General features: G+C 42.5%; 1 protein-coding gene across 1 annotated transcript; it reads left to right on the forward strand.

Annotated features, from left to right (window-relative positions):
• The first annotated feature begins 494 nt into the window (after nt 1-494).
• On the forward strand, nt 495-13762 carry LOC117829043 (CD276 antigen-like). Its single transcript, XM_034706562.1, has 7 exons — nt 495-680; nt 3690-3998; nt 7648-7911; nt 9038-9328; nt 9407-9519; nt 9978-10030; nt 11598-13762. Exons 1-7 carry the CDS (start codon nt 614-616, stop codon nt 11641-11643), a joined length of 1143 nt encoding a protein of 380 aa, XP_034562453.1. The 5' UTR covers nt 495-613; the 3' UTR covers nt 11644-13762.
• Nucleotides 13763-15996: the final 2234 nt, after the last annotated feature.

A 15996-nucleotide genomic window follows, 5' to 3' on the forward strand; every position in this document is an offset into this window, starting at 1 on the left:
TTTGTTATAAAATGTTGTCTGCTGGTCAGAACAGTCTTAAAAACAACATGAAAAAGAAGTGTGATGAAATCCAGATCATGATCCTGCCATCGGAAAATAATGATACAATTCCCACATTGCCCGACCCAGATGAAAACATTTTCCTCCAGAAGAAGAAAATGTTTGCTAATCTTTACATGGTACTTCCTAGTTACTGTTTTATTGAGAAAAAATTTAAAATAATTGTTATAAATAGAGGTTTCATATCTAACTTTTAGGATTCCAAAGTCTCAGTAGGAGCCTCTGGCCCTGAGGTATTCTGACAACATCAAATGTGGCCCTCTTTGAAAAAGGTTTGGACACCCCTGCCCTAAACGGTGAGTACCAGGGGTACGAAAGGAGGTGCTGCTTTTTTTTTTTGCCCCACCCCTCAACAGCCTGAGCACGTCCCTGTCATAAGCTGCTGTCAAAAAAATGTAAATGATTTGCAATCAACATCATGTGCAAAGTGTATCTATCACAGAGAAGTACACACACACACACACACACACACATCCACACCCTTTTCCTGCCCAGCAGTCAGACCGCTTGGCTCTGTTGATTCAGCTCTAGTATTGGACTATTTAGGAGGAGGATGACCGTGGACAGATACTCTCTGGTTTTGGTGGTCCTGATTTTACCGTGGACTTTTGACAAAGGAGGTGAGTGAGGCTCTGACAGCCTGTCCAGTTTTATTTCTGACCCACCTTCAACAACCGAGGCTGTGAAGAGTGTTATTTCAGCCAGAGTAAGAAGAGTACAAGAGAATCAGGCAGCTTAGAACCACAGAAAAACATTTCTGTTCTCTTTTTATTAAATAACTTTCAGATAGTTTGTGTGTTGAAGTTGTAAGTTACTGTCTGAGATGGAAAGTAGACCAGAATAGATCTGATCTTATGATTAAAATTCCTCTGGACTGTCATGTGAGAAGCATGAGACCCTAAAATATCTAAAGCAAGAGTCACTGAGACTGAATGCAACTCAGTTTGTACATTAACTGAGTCGCACTTTGAGCTTTGAACGGACAAATTACAGATCAAGGACAATGATAAACTCCTTTTTGACATGAAACAGAAAACAGAAAGCTGCAGAGGGAGAGCTCTGTGTTTGAGCTTGGGCATCCTGCGGAACAGGTTTTTTCACAATCCCCAAATGGCAAAATACACAGACACACACACACACACACACACACACACACACACACACACACACACACACACACACACCCACACACAAACAAAGCAAGCAATGTGCTCTGTTTTGAATGCTGGAGGATAACATTTCTCTGCCCTAAAAAAGAAAAAACCCATGCCCACATGAACTGAGTGTTCAGAGGTAGGCTGCAAAGTTGGGGGCTCATGTTGCTCCTGGTTTAAGGATAACCCATGTATGTTTGAGATGACTGGATTGGCCCCAAAATATTCAAATGAATGAACAACTCTCAGTCTTAATATAATCCCAACAGAGAAGTTGTGAAGAAATCCTGCTGAAGGTTGTACAAATTCAAAAACCAGAACAGATTTTTGAAACAGGGAGTAGTCAAGTTATTTCTGCAGTGAGAAATGACTTCCTGGCTTTGAAGCCAGCCACTTAAGGCTGGCTCTGGAAGTATCCAAAACCACACACACGCCCATTCAAGTAGAGATAAACATGTTTACAGCCTGGTACAAAAAAAACCATCTGAGTCTGAATACCTAATTCCTCAATCGGCACCAAGCTGCAACCTCTGAAAATATGAGTCCAAGGCGGAAGTGCTAAAAAACTGCAGTTCCTCAAGTGTCCACTAGAGGCTTGCTCTGGAAGCACCGGAAACCAGAGCTGAAGATATTTGTCCAAACCCGACCTGACCCGACCTGACCCGACCCCACCTTGGTCATAATTTCTATCATTTTACCCGGGCTCTGGTCGGGCTCGGCCTTGCGCGGTAAATGAGCGGTCAGGTGAATCTGGACTCCCCTCGGCAAGCAGTCGTGCGTCATCGGCACGAACACTGGCTTGCGCGTAAAGTGATAATACAGCACCTCTATAAGATCGCATCATTCCTCTCCTCTGACCAAAATGTAACCAGCTGAGAATGTTGTCACACTCAGACAGGGAGGCCGTACACGCTCATGCCCGCACTCTTCTGCAAGCTCTGCACGGTGCTGCAGGTCCACGACGAGACGTGGAGACTCGAGACCCAGAGCTCTCCAGAGACGAGCGCGCTCCTCCTCCGGCAAAAAAGAGCGACTTATGAGGAGTGGGAAGAAAATAGGAAGACGACGAGGTGTCTCGCTACGTTAAAACGACTGTCATGGAAGTTATCTGATGTTTTTAGGTGGTGGAAGATCAACAGACCATCCTACCCTAAACTTACAAAATTAGCCAGACCAGTGATGAATAATGTCGGGGCAGTCGGGCTGTAAACGGGTTCGGCTTTAAAAACATCTAGGTCAATCGGGTTCGGACGGGTTCGGGTAGAATTCTGTCGGGCTCGGGTCGTCTTGGGTCTAACTTTTAAGGCCCGACTACAGCTCTACCGGAAACCACATACACACCCATTCAAAGAAAACGATCTTTCCATCAGAAATAAACATGTTTACAGCCTGGTTCAAAAAACAGGTGAGGTCTGAATAGCTCATTTCTCTTTCGGCACACACTGTACGGTAAAGTTGCGAGTTTTACCCAAATAAAGGCGTAGCTGACTTGATTGACAGGCGGGCACCCTGTAGCTGTACCTCCTGCCTGATGGCAGCAGTCAAAACAAATTGTGACCGGGGTGCGATGGGTCCTTCACTATGTTTTTGGCTCTCCTGAAGCAGCGGGAACTGTGAAGTTCTTCCAAGGAGGGGAGAGGGCAGCCAATGACCCTGCTCTGAGCCACCTTTATGACCCCCCTGGAGCGCTTTCCTCTGCACCACTGTGCAGCTGGAGAACCCCACACAGAGACAGAGGGTCAAGGTGCCTCTATTGAGCAGTGATAGAAGGACACCAGCAGTTTTTGAGGGATGCTGTTCTTCCTGAGGACTCTCAGGAAATTAGGTTGAGTTCATTATTTCAAATATGGCGCCCGCTGGCCATCGGCTTCAAAACAGATGGGTGACGTATTGGATACTACGTCCATTATTATTTATACAGTCTATGGTGATGGAGTATTGATAAACCCACTGTACTTCACCTGTCAAGCATTACACAGCAGATAAACACAGAAACTAATTACCAAGTGAACGTAGCGCAGCAGAGACCGAGTCAGTACAATACTTGATTCTGATTGGTCTAAACCCGATAACAATGGTTGTTATTTCTGAAAAGCCAGAGTGACGTCAGGGACAACCTGACGCAGAAACCTGTTCACGTTTGAGCTTGTCTTCGTTTCTCCTGAATGATTCTGTTACATATTTCAACATGTCGCTCTGCTCTTGTTCGCAGTTATTATGAAATCTTGAAAGCAAAACGCACGTCTCTGTTTACTGACAGGAAGCTGAAGATGGCGGGAGACAGGGAATGTCTTGATCAATAACTTGTTGGTGCTGTTTGACGGGGAAGTCGACACTGACTTCGAGAAAATGTACTTCCTGCTTCTCTGGTCTACATGAAAGGATAATCTTTCTGCTTTATGTGTTTAAAAAAAGTCCATTTGAAGCAGATTCCTGAACTAAACCTTCATATGTTTCTTTCCTGATGCTTCACAGATGCTGAGGTGTGTACTTTCATGGAGACCTGTATTTTACCGTGTACCTACGCTCAGGGGGATCAAGTCGTAATCCACTGGATTCAGGGGGATAAAACTGCCGTCCACTCCTACTATCGTGACAGGGACCAGCTGGAACGCCAGAACCCGTCCTTCAGAGGCAGGACGGGGCTGTTCAAGGACCAGATCTCTAAAGGAAACGCCTCGCTGAAGCTGACGGCGGTGACGCCAGGAGATCAGGGGAGATACAAGTGCTACGTCAGCACCATCACCGGCAACAAGGAGTTCATTGTTGAACTCATTGTTTCAGGTAGGAAATGCAGAGTCGATATATTTAGAGATATATATTTGCGGGGCGCCATCTGCATAGCTGTTTGAGCCGCCCCATGTACGGACTCAGGTGCTGTTTCGATCACCTTGTCTTTGTCTCTTCTCTCTGTCCATCCCTCTCTCTTCATCTCCCTCTATCCCTCTCTCCGACACGGTCTCAGCAGATGTGTGTCTAACATGAGCCTAGTCCTGCTCAAGGTTTCTGCCTGTTCTACCCTCACCTACTTTAACTCTTCCTGTCCCAATATTGTTACAAACCATAGACCTTCTGGAGTCCCTGAGCTCCCTTGCCATGTAGGTTCCTCTGGATCTCTGCTGTAATCGGCCTGCTGCTTATAGATACAGCTGGATCAGGCTTGGACCAGGTCTTAGTTATGCTGCTATAGGCTTAGACTGACTAACTGGGATCCTGTCTTTCCCTCTCTCTCCTCTCTCTGCCTGTCCCATTAAAGTTACTAACCATAGTCCTTTCTGGAGTCCCTGAGCTCCCTTGTCTCGTAGGTTCCTCTGGATCTCTGCCTTAGACGGCCTGCTGCTACAACTACTACTATCCGTCTCCCCACTATCATCTCTCTCTCTCTTCATCTCCCTCTATCCCTCTCTCCATCACGGTCTCAGCAGATGTGTGTCTAACATGAGTCTGGTCCTGCTGGAGGTTTCTGCCTGTTAAAGGAAGTTTGTCCTTGCCACTGTAACTTGCTAAATGTTGCAAAGTGCTCTGCTCATGGTGGATTAAGATGAGATCAGACTGAGTCTTGTCTGTAAGATGGGACTGGTTCTGTTCCAGTCTTGATGTTTGGAGACCTGCTCTGTTTGGAAAGAGATCCCACATAATCTCTATGCTGCACAGGCATGTTGACCAGACTGGTTTCAGGACACTACAGTGTCAAATTGCAAATACTCAGCTGTGAGCTTTGGATGTTGATATGTCAGAGAGGGTTTTCAAGGCTACACCGACACACTGCTCCTTTAAAAGTTTATCTGACCCCCCCCGTCCTGAAACTGATAACATGTTAAAACAGGACTGTGTGTAAGGTCACGCAGGAGATAACGACCCTTTGCACAGAGACTCTCTTAGTGTGTGGGAAGCTTACCTCGCTGGTTCCAACATGACTGAAGCTGTTCTAAAAATGTCTGCATGTCTGTAAACTTAGAATTGCAGAAGTTTTCTTTTGTAATGTTAATTTTTATTGTGGAAAACTTTAGCCTAGTTTAAAGCAATAAAAATAGGATTTGGTCATGTTCATTCATCAGCCAGAGAGAGCAAAGTGCATCATGTGCTGTGTTACTCAACCTCACTGCATTACAAGTTATTGCTTTAAAGCCCTCCTCTCCTCAACTTATTGTTTGCTTCATATTCACTTTGATCTCTTTGTTTTATAGTGAGCAAACTAATTATTTACAAGAGGGGTGATGGATTAGTTTTTTCCAGGCCACTAAAACTCTTCTTGAAAGTAAAGAGAGAACCGCCTCAGAAATGGAGGAATGATTAATGTTAGTGTTGCACGATAATAGAAACAAAATTATGTTGCAAGAAAAGAAAAAAACATTTAAATAAATAAATAAATAAAGTAAAAATTAAAAAAAGATAAAATAAGGGATTTGTGTGCTGCAGTATAAATAAAAAAAATGGAAATTAAAATATTTATTCATTAATAATATTAATATTTATTCTTACATTTATAGGGAGAAAGAAAAATTCAATGTACGCATCAAAACCGCCAAACAAGCACCAAAAAAATCTTGGAGTTATTGAGGTAACTTCCAGGTTAACTCCAGGTTAGCTAGCTAAGAGGCTAGTTCACTTCTTACAGGGGTAGATCCCAGAGTTGCCTGAAAAACTTCACCCACTTACCAATCGATAGGCTTGATTCTGGAGCTCTGTTAGCTGAGGAACATTGGTATCTGGTATCGTTCCTTTAATGGACACTAAAATGGGCGAACACCAGAGCCTTGTTGTTGTGCTTGTATAATGTGAAATCATGCATGGTTATCACTTTGAATCATATTTTTATATTCATTTTTATAACCTCCATACTGCTCCGTTTGATAGGTAATTGATCCTTAAAGGTGACATATTCTGCTCTTTTTCATCAACATATATTGGTCTAAGAGGTCCCCAAAACATGTCTTTAAAGTTTAAGCTCATAAAAACACTTTGAAATCAGATTCTGGTCTGCCTGTAAACCCCTCTTTTTCAGCCCTGCTCAGAACAGGCTGTTTTCTGTCTGTGCCTTTAAATGAGAATGAGCTCTCTGACCACGCCCCCTCAGGAAGTGGGTGTGGCCTCGGCTCTCCAGCACGTTGATCTAATGTTTACATGTTGGCTGAATATACACGGCTGCTCAGAGATCGCGTTACTTCAACCCTCTGAATCTGATCCAGAATCTGATCCTGACGGAGAGGCGCCTGCAGCAGGACCTTTGTGAACCATTGGTCACAGATTTAGTGTTTCTTGTTGTTTTATTTATCAGTATGTTGACGTGTGTCTTGGTACACAGCTACCAACATGTAGCTATGTGGCTATGCTAACTAGTGCTAGCACTTATCCATGATAAATAAAAATCCTCCACTAGATCTTGAAATCTGCAGACGTGGGGAGTAAAACCGACCTTTGTGTTTATTAAGACAGCCTACAACTAGCATGCCTCCCTCCTAAGCTCCTTGTTCGCACACATTTGTGCAGGTAATGAAAAACAGAGGAGGGGTTGAGTTGTATTTTATACAGTCTATGGGCTGAACAAGCTCCGAGCTCTGACTTCCTGTTACAGACCGGATGTTGTTGTGACGTAACGAAAACACTGAAAACTGAAACGGCTCGTTTCACACACATTTACAGAAAGGTGGAGAAATCAGAACAGGGGCAGAATGGATTCTTTTCATTCTCGGGGGGTTTGTAGACAGGGACACATATTTCAGGTAGAGAACCATTAAAAAGTCGTTGTTTCATGATATGTCACCTTTAACATTGTCAAAGATCGATCATGAAAAATACTTGAACTCTACATCCCTAGTGTCAGCCTAATTCGAAGTAGAGCCGCTGCTCCTTCGTGTCCAAAGGACTCATCTGAGGTGGTTCGGGAATTTGATAAGGACGCCTCCCTTTAGAGGTGTTCCGGGCAGGTCCAACTGGGATACACCCAGAACTCTTCGGAGGGATTATATATCCCACCTGGTCTGGGATCGCTTCAAGGTTCCCCAGGAGGAGCTGGAAAGTGTTGCTGGGGAGAGGGATGTCTGGGTCGATTTATTTGGACTGTTGCCTCCGCGACCCGACTCCGGAGAAGCAGAAGTAAATGGATGGATTGGTCATATGTTGCTAACTCACAGTAGCTCTGTGTTGATTTATCATGTTGCTCACTGGTGAGACCGCTCAGCGTGATCTTCTTCGTCGGCGTTAGTGAAGCCAGAAAACCAAAAGACACCAGAGGTACGTTGAACTGCCTTCGTAGTGTAGGCCTCTGCTCTCCAGCATCATCAGTTTAACTAGTTCATATTTGTTCTATGTTACCGAAAGCTTTTCATGCATCTTTATCTTTCTGCAGTTGGTTTGTTGGATTGGCATGTGTTCTTTGGCGTCTGAAATAAATCAAATCATGCTCCTGAATCGTGACCCTTCTTTTGTGCAGCTCCGCCCCGTGAAGTCATCCTTCAGCAGGAAGAGAACAGGATCAGCTGCAGCTCAGAGGGGATCTACCCAGAGCCCAAGCTCAACTGGACCTCCAGTCCTCCAACCGCTCTACAACCAGACACTCCGACAGTCCTGCAGACCGAGCAGAAGCTCTTCAGCATCAAGAGCTCTCTGCTGGTTCCAGACGGTGGGAGAGATTTTGACTACAGCTGCACCGTCACCGCTGGCAGGAGCAAAAATAGGGCAACTTTATACAGACCAGGTGAGTGTCTTAACACTTCTTTATCAGAGCTCAAAACAGAGAGGAGATATCCATCCATCTTTATTTATAGAGCACCAAATCCTAACATACGTTACCTGAAGACTCTTTCCAAACAGAGCAGGTCTAGACTGTACTCTATGTTTTATTATTAACAAAGACTCAACATCAAGACCTGATCAGATCCAGTCCCATCTTACAGACCGGACTCAGTCTGATCTCATCTTAATCCACCATGAGCAGAGCACTTTGCAGCATTTAGCAAGTTACAGTGGCAAGGACAAACTTCCTTTAACAGGCAGAAACCTCCAGCAGGACCAGACTCATGTTAGAGACACATCTGCTGAGACTGTGTTGGAGAGAGGGATAGAGGGAGATGAAGAGAGAGAGAGAGATGATAGTGGGGAGACGGATAGTAGTAGTTGTAGCAGCTGGAGTCTGGCACGTCCACAGCAGCAGAGATCCAGAGGAACCTACGAGACAAGGGAGACCAGAAGAAAGAAAAAGAGGAGAATAAATGGTGAAGGAAAGGATAGAAGGAAAGGAAGGGATAAGAAAAGCAGACATAAAGGATGAAGAAACATGGAAAGAACAAAGAGAGAAAGAAGGAAAGAAAGAAGGAACAAAAGAAAGAAAGAAGAGAAGGAATGAAAGAAAGAAAGAAGAAAAGAAAGAAAGAAAGAGAGAAAGAAAGAAAGAAAGAAAGAAAGAAAGAAAGAAGAAAGAAAGAAAGAAAGAAAGAAAGAAAGAAAGAAAGAAAGAAAGAAAGAAAGAAAGAAAGAAAGAAAGAAAGAAAGAAAGAAAGAAAGAAAGAAAGAAAGAAAGAAAGAAAGAAAGAAAGAAAGAAAGAAAGAAAGGATGAAAGAAAGACCCAAAAAAGGAATCTACAGCAGAGATCCAGAGGAACCTACGAGACAAGGGAGCTCAGGGACTCCAGAAAGGTCTATGGTTAGTAACTTTAATGGGACAGGCAGAGTTAAAGTGAGAGACAGGCAGAGAGGGGAGAGAGAGGGAAAGACAGGATCCCAGTGTGTCAGTCTAAGCCTATAGCAGCATAACTAAGAGCTGGTCCAAGCCTGATCCAGCTCTAACTATAAGTTTTATCAATTTGTGTTTTAAATCCTTTCAGATTCTCTCCCCTCGTCGGGCTCTGAAGTCACGATCCCCTGCACGTCCTCAAACATCCTCCAACAAAGCGTCATATGGAGATTTAACCACACTCAAAACATCCTGACCTGGACGGATGCCTCCTCAAAGGTTTCAGAGGAGTGGACTAAGTATGTGAAGAATGTGTCAGAGTCTGGAAGCCTCATGCTACAAGCCTTAACTCCGAACCAGGAGGGGACTTACACGTGTGAACTGAGAACAGCTGAGGAGATTCATATAAAGAGTACAGTGTTAACAGTGGAGGAAAGTCCAGGTGAGTGGTCATCACACTCTGACATGTCTGCTTATTCAAATGTTTAAGATGTTAACTCAACGTTTTCTACCATTTCAGGCTCTTCTACAGCAGGCATCGCAGTCGGGGTTATTGCAGCCATTTTGATTGTGGTTGTAGCTGTGGGTGTGGGTGTATACTACTTTGTGTTCAGAAAAGGAATCTGTAAAAAGGTAAGTGACACAGAGCATGAACACTTCCTGTCTTTTCATTCCTGGTTATTAGTTGTCCGTGTTCAGTCACATTTCCTGTTTTATATTTTGGCGTTCCCTGTTTTATTTTGTAGTTGTTGCCTCAGTGTGCCAGCTGTATCTTGACTTCTTGTCTTTGTGTGCTTGGTTGTGTGCCCTGACCTCATTTGGTCCACCTCTGTTTTGACTAGCTTCAGTGTATTTATTCTCGCCATCATCCTCTTCCTGCATCTTTGTGTTTTTGACGGTTCTTTGTTCGGCTGTTTGGTCTTTGTTTTATGAATCCACGATCTAGTCCAATATCTGAGAATCAACCAGTACTAAAGCCCAAGTATCCGAATCAGGACTTAAAAAGCTGGATCAGTGCATCCCTGAATACTGCCTCTACCTTAATGCATTTTCTGTGATATTTGTTCTGATGATGTTTTTTTTTTACTCAGGAAACGAGATCAAGTGAAGAGGAGAAAGATACAAAAGAAATGCAATTTTTAAAGTAAGTATTATCAGCATCTAAACTACTCACAGCTTCAAGTAAACAAACACATACAGCTGCAGCCAAGCGGCAACCTCCGGTCTTAAAATATGAAGCCAGTATGGCAGTGGCCTCGCGGTCCAAGTGCGCCCCATGTACAGAGACTTTAGTCCTCTTCACGAAACGTCGCTGCTTTGACTCCCAGCCTCGACCACTTTCTACACGTCTTCCCCTGCTCTCTACTCCCTACTCAAAAATGCTAAAAACTGCAGTTCCTCGAGTGTCCACTAGAGTCTGGTTCAGAAAGCACCTGAAACCACATACACTCCCATTCAAAGAAGACGATCTTTACAGCAGAAATAAACATGTTTACAGCCGGGTTCAAAAAACAGTTTAAATCTGAGTAGATCATTTGTCCATCGGCACACACTGTACGGGTGAATTTATTATAACTCATGAGTTTTTATTTAGATGAAAGCAACTTAAACAGTCATTTATACATGTTTTCTGGAAATGTTGTTATATAGTTTCACAAAATATGATATAATAATAAACAAATATAAAAGACATACCTTAAAATCTATAAAGTAACATAAAAACATCAAATAAATAAATTAGGGATGTAAATTTCAAGTATTTTAATCGATCTTTGGAAATGTTAACTATCAATTATCGATTAATCATTAAAAAAACGTAAATGTTTTCCATTTCAAAAACAATGCGAAATACGTTTTTCCCCCTGAATCAAATTTTCCTTCACGACATAATGTAACTGACAGTATTGAATATCTACGGATCGTATTGAGGTGTTCAAAATGTTAAACACGCTGAATATCAACATGTGGAGCAGGCTCATAATCTCTGCAGACATGCAGTCATAAAAGTGAAGGCTCAGACTTCAACAAGGGAACTGAACAGAAACATGTTTCAGACTCAGTGTCCAGTTTTCTAAAGCGCTCGTGGAGACCTGTCACTCAGCCGCAGCCCCCAGCTGAGTGTCTCTGCTGTGAGCAACACCTTCAGTCAGCTGATTCACATCCAAACATGCTTTAAACTTCAAACACCTCCCTGATAGCTGATCCAAATATGAGACCACATGATGTTTGTTCCACGTGAGAGAAAATCCAAACAAAAACATGTGTTCGAGTAAGTTCTTAACAATCAATTAATCGGTACTCGATTCATTGTTGACATCCCTAAATTAATAAATAAATACAAACTAAAAAGGCAGTTTACTTCACCAACATAGTCAGGGCATGTTTGATGTATAATTAGGGGCAGACTTTCCAATATGACGACTGTCAAATTTCTGCTTCAGAAACAAATGATTGACGTCTATGTGTTACAGTCTGTGTCTGCAGCACAGGACGAGAACCAGCGGGGTTAAAGATAGAATACAGCAAAACATGTAGCATGAAATACGTTTCTGTGTTTGCTGTAAAAGGACATTTTTGAGGTGTTGAGAAAGAGGTTTCTGTTTCTTAACTCAGATGCTGGTATGATAAAATGGCTGGATTGAATGCTGTCATGTTTGTTTCTGCAGAAGATGTTTTTATAAAAGCTAAATCTGTTTCTGTTCTGTTTACAGTTCCAACGGTAACGGAAGTGCAGTAAATTTCAAAGTGGAACCATGAGAGACTCCAGTTCTACAACAGACTGAGAGAAGAATGGTCAGGAGGGGGAGCAAGTCAAGAACCGAGGAGGAGACGGATGATTACAGGCGAGGGATCAAACATGAGGATGTACGAACGAGCTGCGATCACATGACCGGACAGTTGGTCGTCTTTCTGCCAGGAAGACAGTTTGAGTCACACTAAGATTCAGAGTCTATGTACGACTCTTCAGAGTCACTAATTTATTTATTTTGATGGCCGAAAGAATCAAACATGCTGTCCCTCCTCTACCTCATGTGCTCTCTTATAAACACTACGTTTAACTGGAGGTTTGCCGACAACAAACACAAGTTGAATCACTGGATGAAGAGCTGAACTCTCAGGATGGAGCACAAAGCTTGAGTTATAACAGGTTGGAGTTTATCTACACAGTCTACAGTGGGAGAAGCTCCACCTGCTGAAGACTAGTTGTGACGTTTTTTTAAAGGCTGCATACCCTGTCATAGTTTGAAGCAGGTGTTTGATGTTTGAAGATGTGATCAAATTAAATTAAAGGAGGGGCATGGATGCAAAAGTTTGTTATGAATCCTTAAAGCACTATCATCATGTCCTCACCATTATTCTCCATGTGCTCCAAATTCTGCTGTTTCGTTTTAATCCTCGTCATCGTCGGAGTAGGAACAAAGACTTTGGACCCAGGGTCTAAATTTAGTTCAGGGGTTGATAATCTCCCCCCTTAAACGCGCCTGCTAGGGGGGTAGTACTTTCAAAGGTCCCGGGACTTTCGGGGGGCGGGGCATGCAATGCTGAATGCTGATTGGTAGATTAACGCAGTGTTTTTATTCCTCCCTCCGTCCACAATAACATCACACACATCTGTGATTCTCTTGATTTCTCTTTCTTTCATTAGTTTTTATTTGTTCTATCTTTTTTGTATGTGTGTGTACTTTTCAAAAGAAGAAGCTGTGATTCTCTTGATTTAGCAGCTTGTAACAGTAGTCTTCTCTCAGCCCACCGTGAATGCGTCTCTCCTCCCGGTGTTCCGGTTTTAAAAGTGACCCTGTAAACTGGAGACCTTCAGCTGAACGTGTCAGTGTTTGTGGAGTTTACACAGCTGTTGAAACACAGAGGGAGTTCCTGGGAATGCAAACTACTTTAGTTTTTATTAAGATTTCAAAATATCCTCATCAGATATTTAATGATCGTCTAAAGATGTTTATGATGGATGCATCCTATGGTGTCATCTGTGATGAATGGCATTCCTCTTTGTTTTACTGCCCTCTACTGGTCTGGTGGTGTAGTGCATTTACTTTTTATTTCCTCCATACGTCACTGGCCTGATTTACACAATCTACCCGAGACTTCAGCCTGTGGTCGAAACACAGACAACAATGGGGGACCAGGAACCTTTTAGTTCAGGGGAAAGTAGTTCTGGGGGCTAAAAGACCCCTGGAACTCTTGGTTGAAATGCACCTTATGTCACAAAGGGGTGAAGAGGTAGTTAAGGCTTTTGCACACTGAGTCTGCCTGTGTTTAATTCTCTTCATTATGAAAATTTGCAGCATGTGACAAAGTGGAACAGCGAGGAGGACTTAGTGGTTCTGAAAACGAAACAAGAGCCCGGAGAGTTTCACCTGCAGGTGGAGGAGCTGCACAATTATCCAAATCCTGTATATACAACTGGATCTGCAGACAATCTGACAAGATCATGGTCACTGGTTGTCCATATTTCCTCAAGCAGAAACCACTCACAGCACCCTCTGAACATTTCGTTGCGGCGCTGTTGCTCACTCGTATTATGAAGACAATGAATGTAGTTGTATTTCTAGAGAGCTGAAGATCAAGTACCCGGAGCATTAGAGACACACCAGCTGAGTAAAGATGTGTTCACTTTGTTCTGAAATCAAAGTATGAAGGATTTAATCGTCCGTTGTAAATCAAAGACGACTTCTTTGTTGTGTGGAACTGTAATCACGTAAAACTGGATCTATGTGTTTCTTTTTCTTTTTTACTTGAAAATGTTGTTTAGTCTTTTTTTTATGCTAATTTCCTTTATGTATTCAAATTGATCAAATCATGAAGAGAGCTTTGATACTGCCTTTATTTTTCTACCCTTAATGATAATAAATGAAAATCCTCAGCTCTGTGTTTCAGCTGTGTGTAAATTCAAACGTAGTGTGGAGTTTACACTCTGCTAACTGCTGAGATAGTTCCAACGTTAGCATAAGTTACATCTCAGTAATGTATTATTATTATATTCAAAAATCATCCTGAGTTTTGTTAGTAACGACTTTGCCCCCTAACTTAAGACTCAACTTATACAGAGCTGCTGCAACAGGACACTGAACTCTAAACGCTCTGAAGATCTCAACACGCCTGTGTCTCTAACCTTCTATCTTGCAGGAGTGTTGTGCATGAGTTGGTTATTTACTCCCTGAAAACATGTGGGAGTGTTTCTGTTACAGAGACACATGAACCTGTAGACCTCTGTTGGGTTCAGCAGGGTCTGTTTTCTTGTTCCAGACTTCCCTGATGTCAAAACAAACAGCATTGAAGGTGAACACAGGTGGAATGATGAAGAACAGAAGTGTACTTTTTATGTGTTTGATGTAATTCTGGCGATCCTTTGAAAACACTTTGACTGCTTTTCTTTTTAGTGTTTATAAAATCTAAGTTTTTATATTTAAAGGTGACATATCATGCAAAATTGACTTTTTAATGGTTCTCTAACTGAAATATGTGTCCCTGTCTACAAACCCCCCGAGAATGAAAAAAATCCATTCTGCCCCTGTTCTGATTTCTCCACCTTTCTGTAAATGTGTGTGAAACGAGCCGTTTCAGTTTTCAGTGTTTTCGTTATGTCACAACAACATCCGGTCTGTAACAGGAAGTCAGAGCTCGGAGCTTGTTCAGCCCATAGACTGTATAAAATACAACTCAACCCCTCCTCCGTTTTTCATTCCCTGCACAAATGTGTGCGAACAAGGAGCTTAGGAGGGAGGCATGCTAGTTGTAGGCTGTCTTAATAAACACAAAGGTCGGTTTTACTCCCCACGTCTGCAGATTTGAAGATCTAGTGGATGATTTTTATTTATCATGGATAAGTGCTAGCGCTAGTTAGCATAGCCACATAGCTACATGTTCGTAGCTGTGTACCAAGACACACGTCTACATACTGATAAATAAAACAACAAGAAACACTAAATCTATGACCAATCATTCAGAAAGGTCCTGCTACAGGCGCCTCTCCGTCAGGATCAGATTCAGAGGGTTGAAGTAACGCGACCTCTGAGCAGCCGTGTATATTCAGCCAACATGTAAACATTAGATCAACGTGCCGGAGAGCCGAGGCACATCCACTTCCTGAGGGGGCGTGGTCAGAGAGAAAACAGAGTGTTCTGAGGAGGACTGAAGAAGAGGACTTTTCAGGCAGACCAAAATCTGATTTCAAAGTGTTTTTTTGAGCATAAACTTTAAAGACATGTTTTGGGGACCTCTTAGACCAATATATGTTGATGAAAAAAGCGTGATATGTCCCCTTTAACAAACATGATTTCTAACTTGATGGATGCTTTTGTGATTTGGTTTCATTAAGTGTGGAACAAAGGCCTTTTTGTCAGAGAGTGGATTAAAAACTTGGGGAAACCCTGCGACAGGGCGGTTTGGACTCAACATCTAATCTCCTTTTTATAAACCACGTTAGATTAAATCTGTTTTGAAGGTAATGTCAGGATCTGCTACCATTTTTTAAATTGGAGAAGATCAAACACACCATTCATGGTTCAACAGATACATTTTACAGGTGTTGGCAGCCTCTCATCTCTCACTTTCAAAGAATGCAATCTATTTAGCTGAAGTAAAGTGGTGGCAGGATGATTACGTATGCTCACTAGTGATCTAGGAAGAACATGTTGATGATTGATAACAGGATGTCCTTCTTTGTTTGTTTGATATTGTTCGTTTCTGTGTTATTATTTTTTTTCTTTATTTTTTGTTAGGTGAACTCTCTGTTATACACTTTGCATACATGTATTCATTTGCTTGTCTCTGTTTGTCTTACTGCAGTTTTTAAATGTTAAAATGAATTAAATTTGGTTTAAAAAACAAACATGCGGCTAAAAGCCTTCAAATAACTGATTAAATAGGTTACGTGTCCAGCTCTAACTCCTCAGCAGTGTTCACATATCCACACTGAGCAGCTTCTCTACCTCAGCAGGAGGACTGACAGACACCTTTAATCATGTCGGCCTGTTCCTGTGTACCTGTCATCACTGCTTACAGTACATGAAGTCGTTTCTCTTTCACTCTGATCCAGGCAGCTGCCAACACTGAGACCTAGTATTTAACCGCCCCTGCGCCAGTAAGTCCTCAACT

Source organism: Notolabrus celidotus, chromosome 17 (assembly GCF_009762535.1).
Source record: "Notolabrus celidotus isolate fNotCel1 chromosome 17, fNotCel1.pri, whole genome shotgun sequence".
NCBI classification, from domain to species: Eukaryota; Metazoa; Chordata; class Actinopteri; order Labriformes; family Labridae; genus Notolabrus; species Notolabrus celidotus.

Bases quoted from the DNA above. Each gene is read 5' to 3' on its own strand.
- LOC117829043 (XM_034706562.1), top strand. From the start codon at position 614: ATGACCGTGGACAGATACTCTCTGGTTTTGGTGGTCCTGATTTTACCG. The intron at 681-3,689 runs GTGAGTGAGGCT...GATGCTTCACAG, and splicing joins GTGGACTTTTGACAAAGGAG to ATGCTGAGGTGTGTACTTTC. The intron at 3,999-7,647 runs GTAGGAAATGCA...TCTTTTGTGCAG, and splicing joins TGTTGAACTCATTGTTTCAG to CTCCGCCCCGTGAAGTCATC.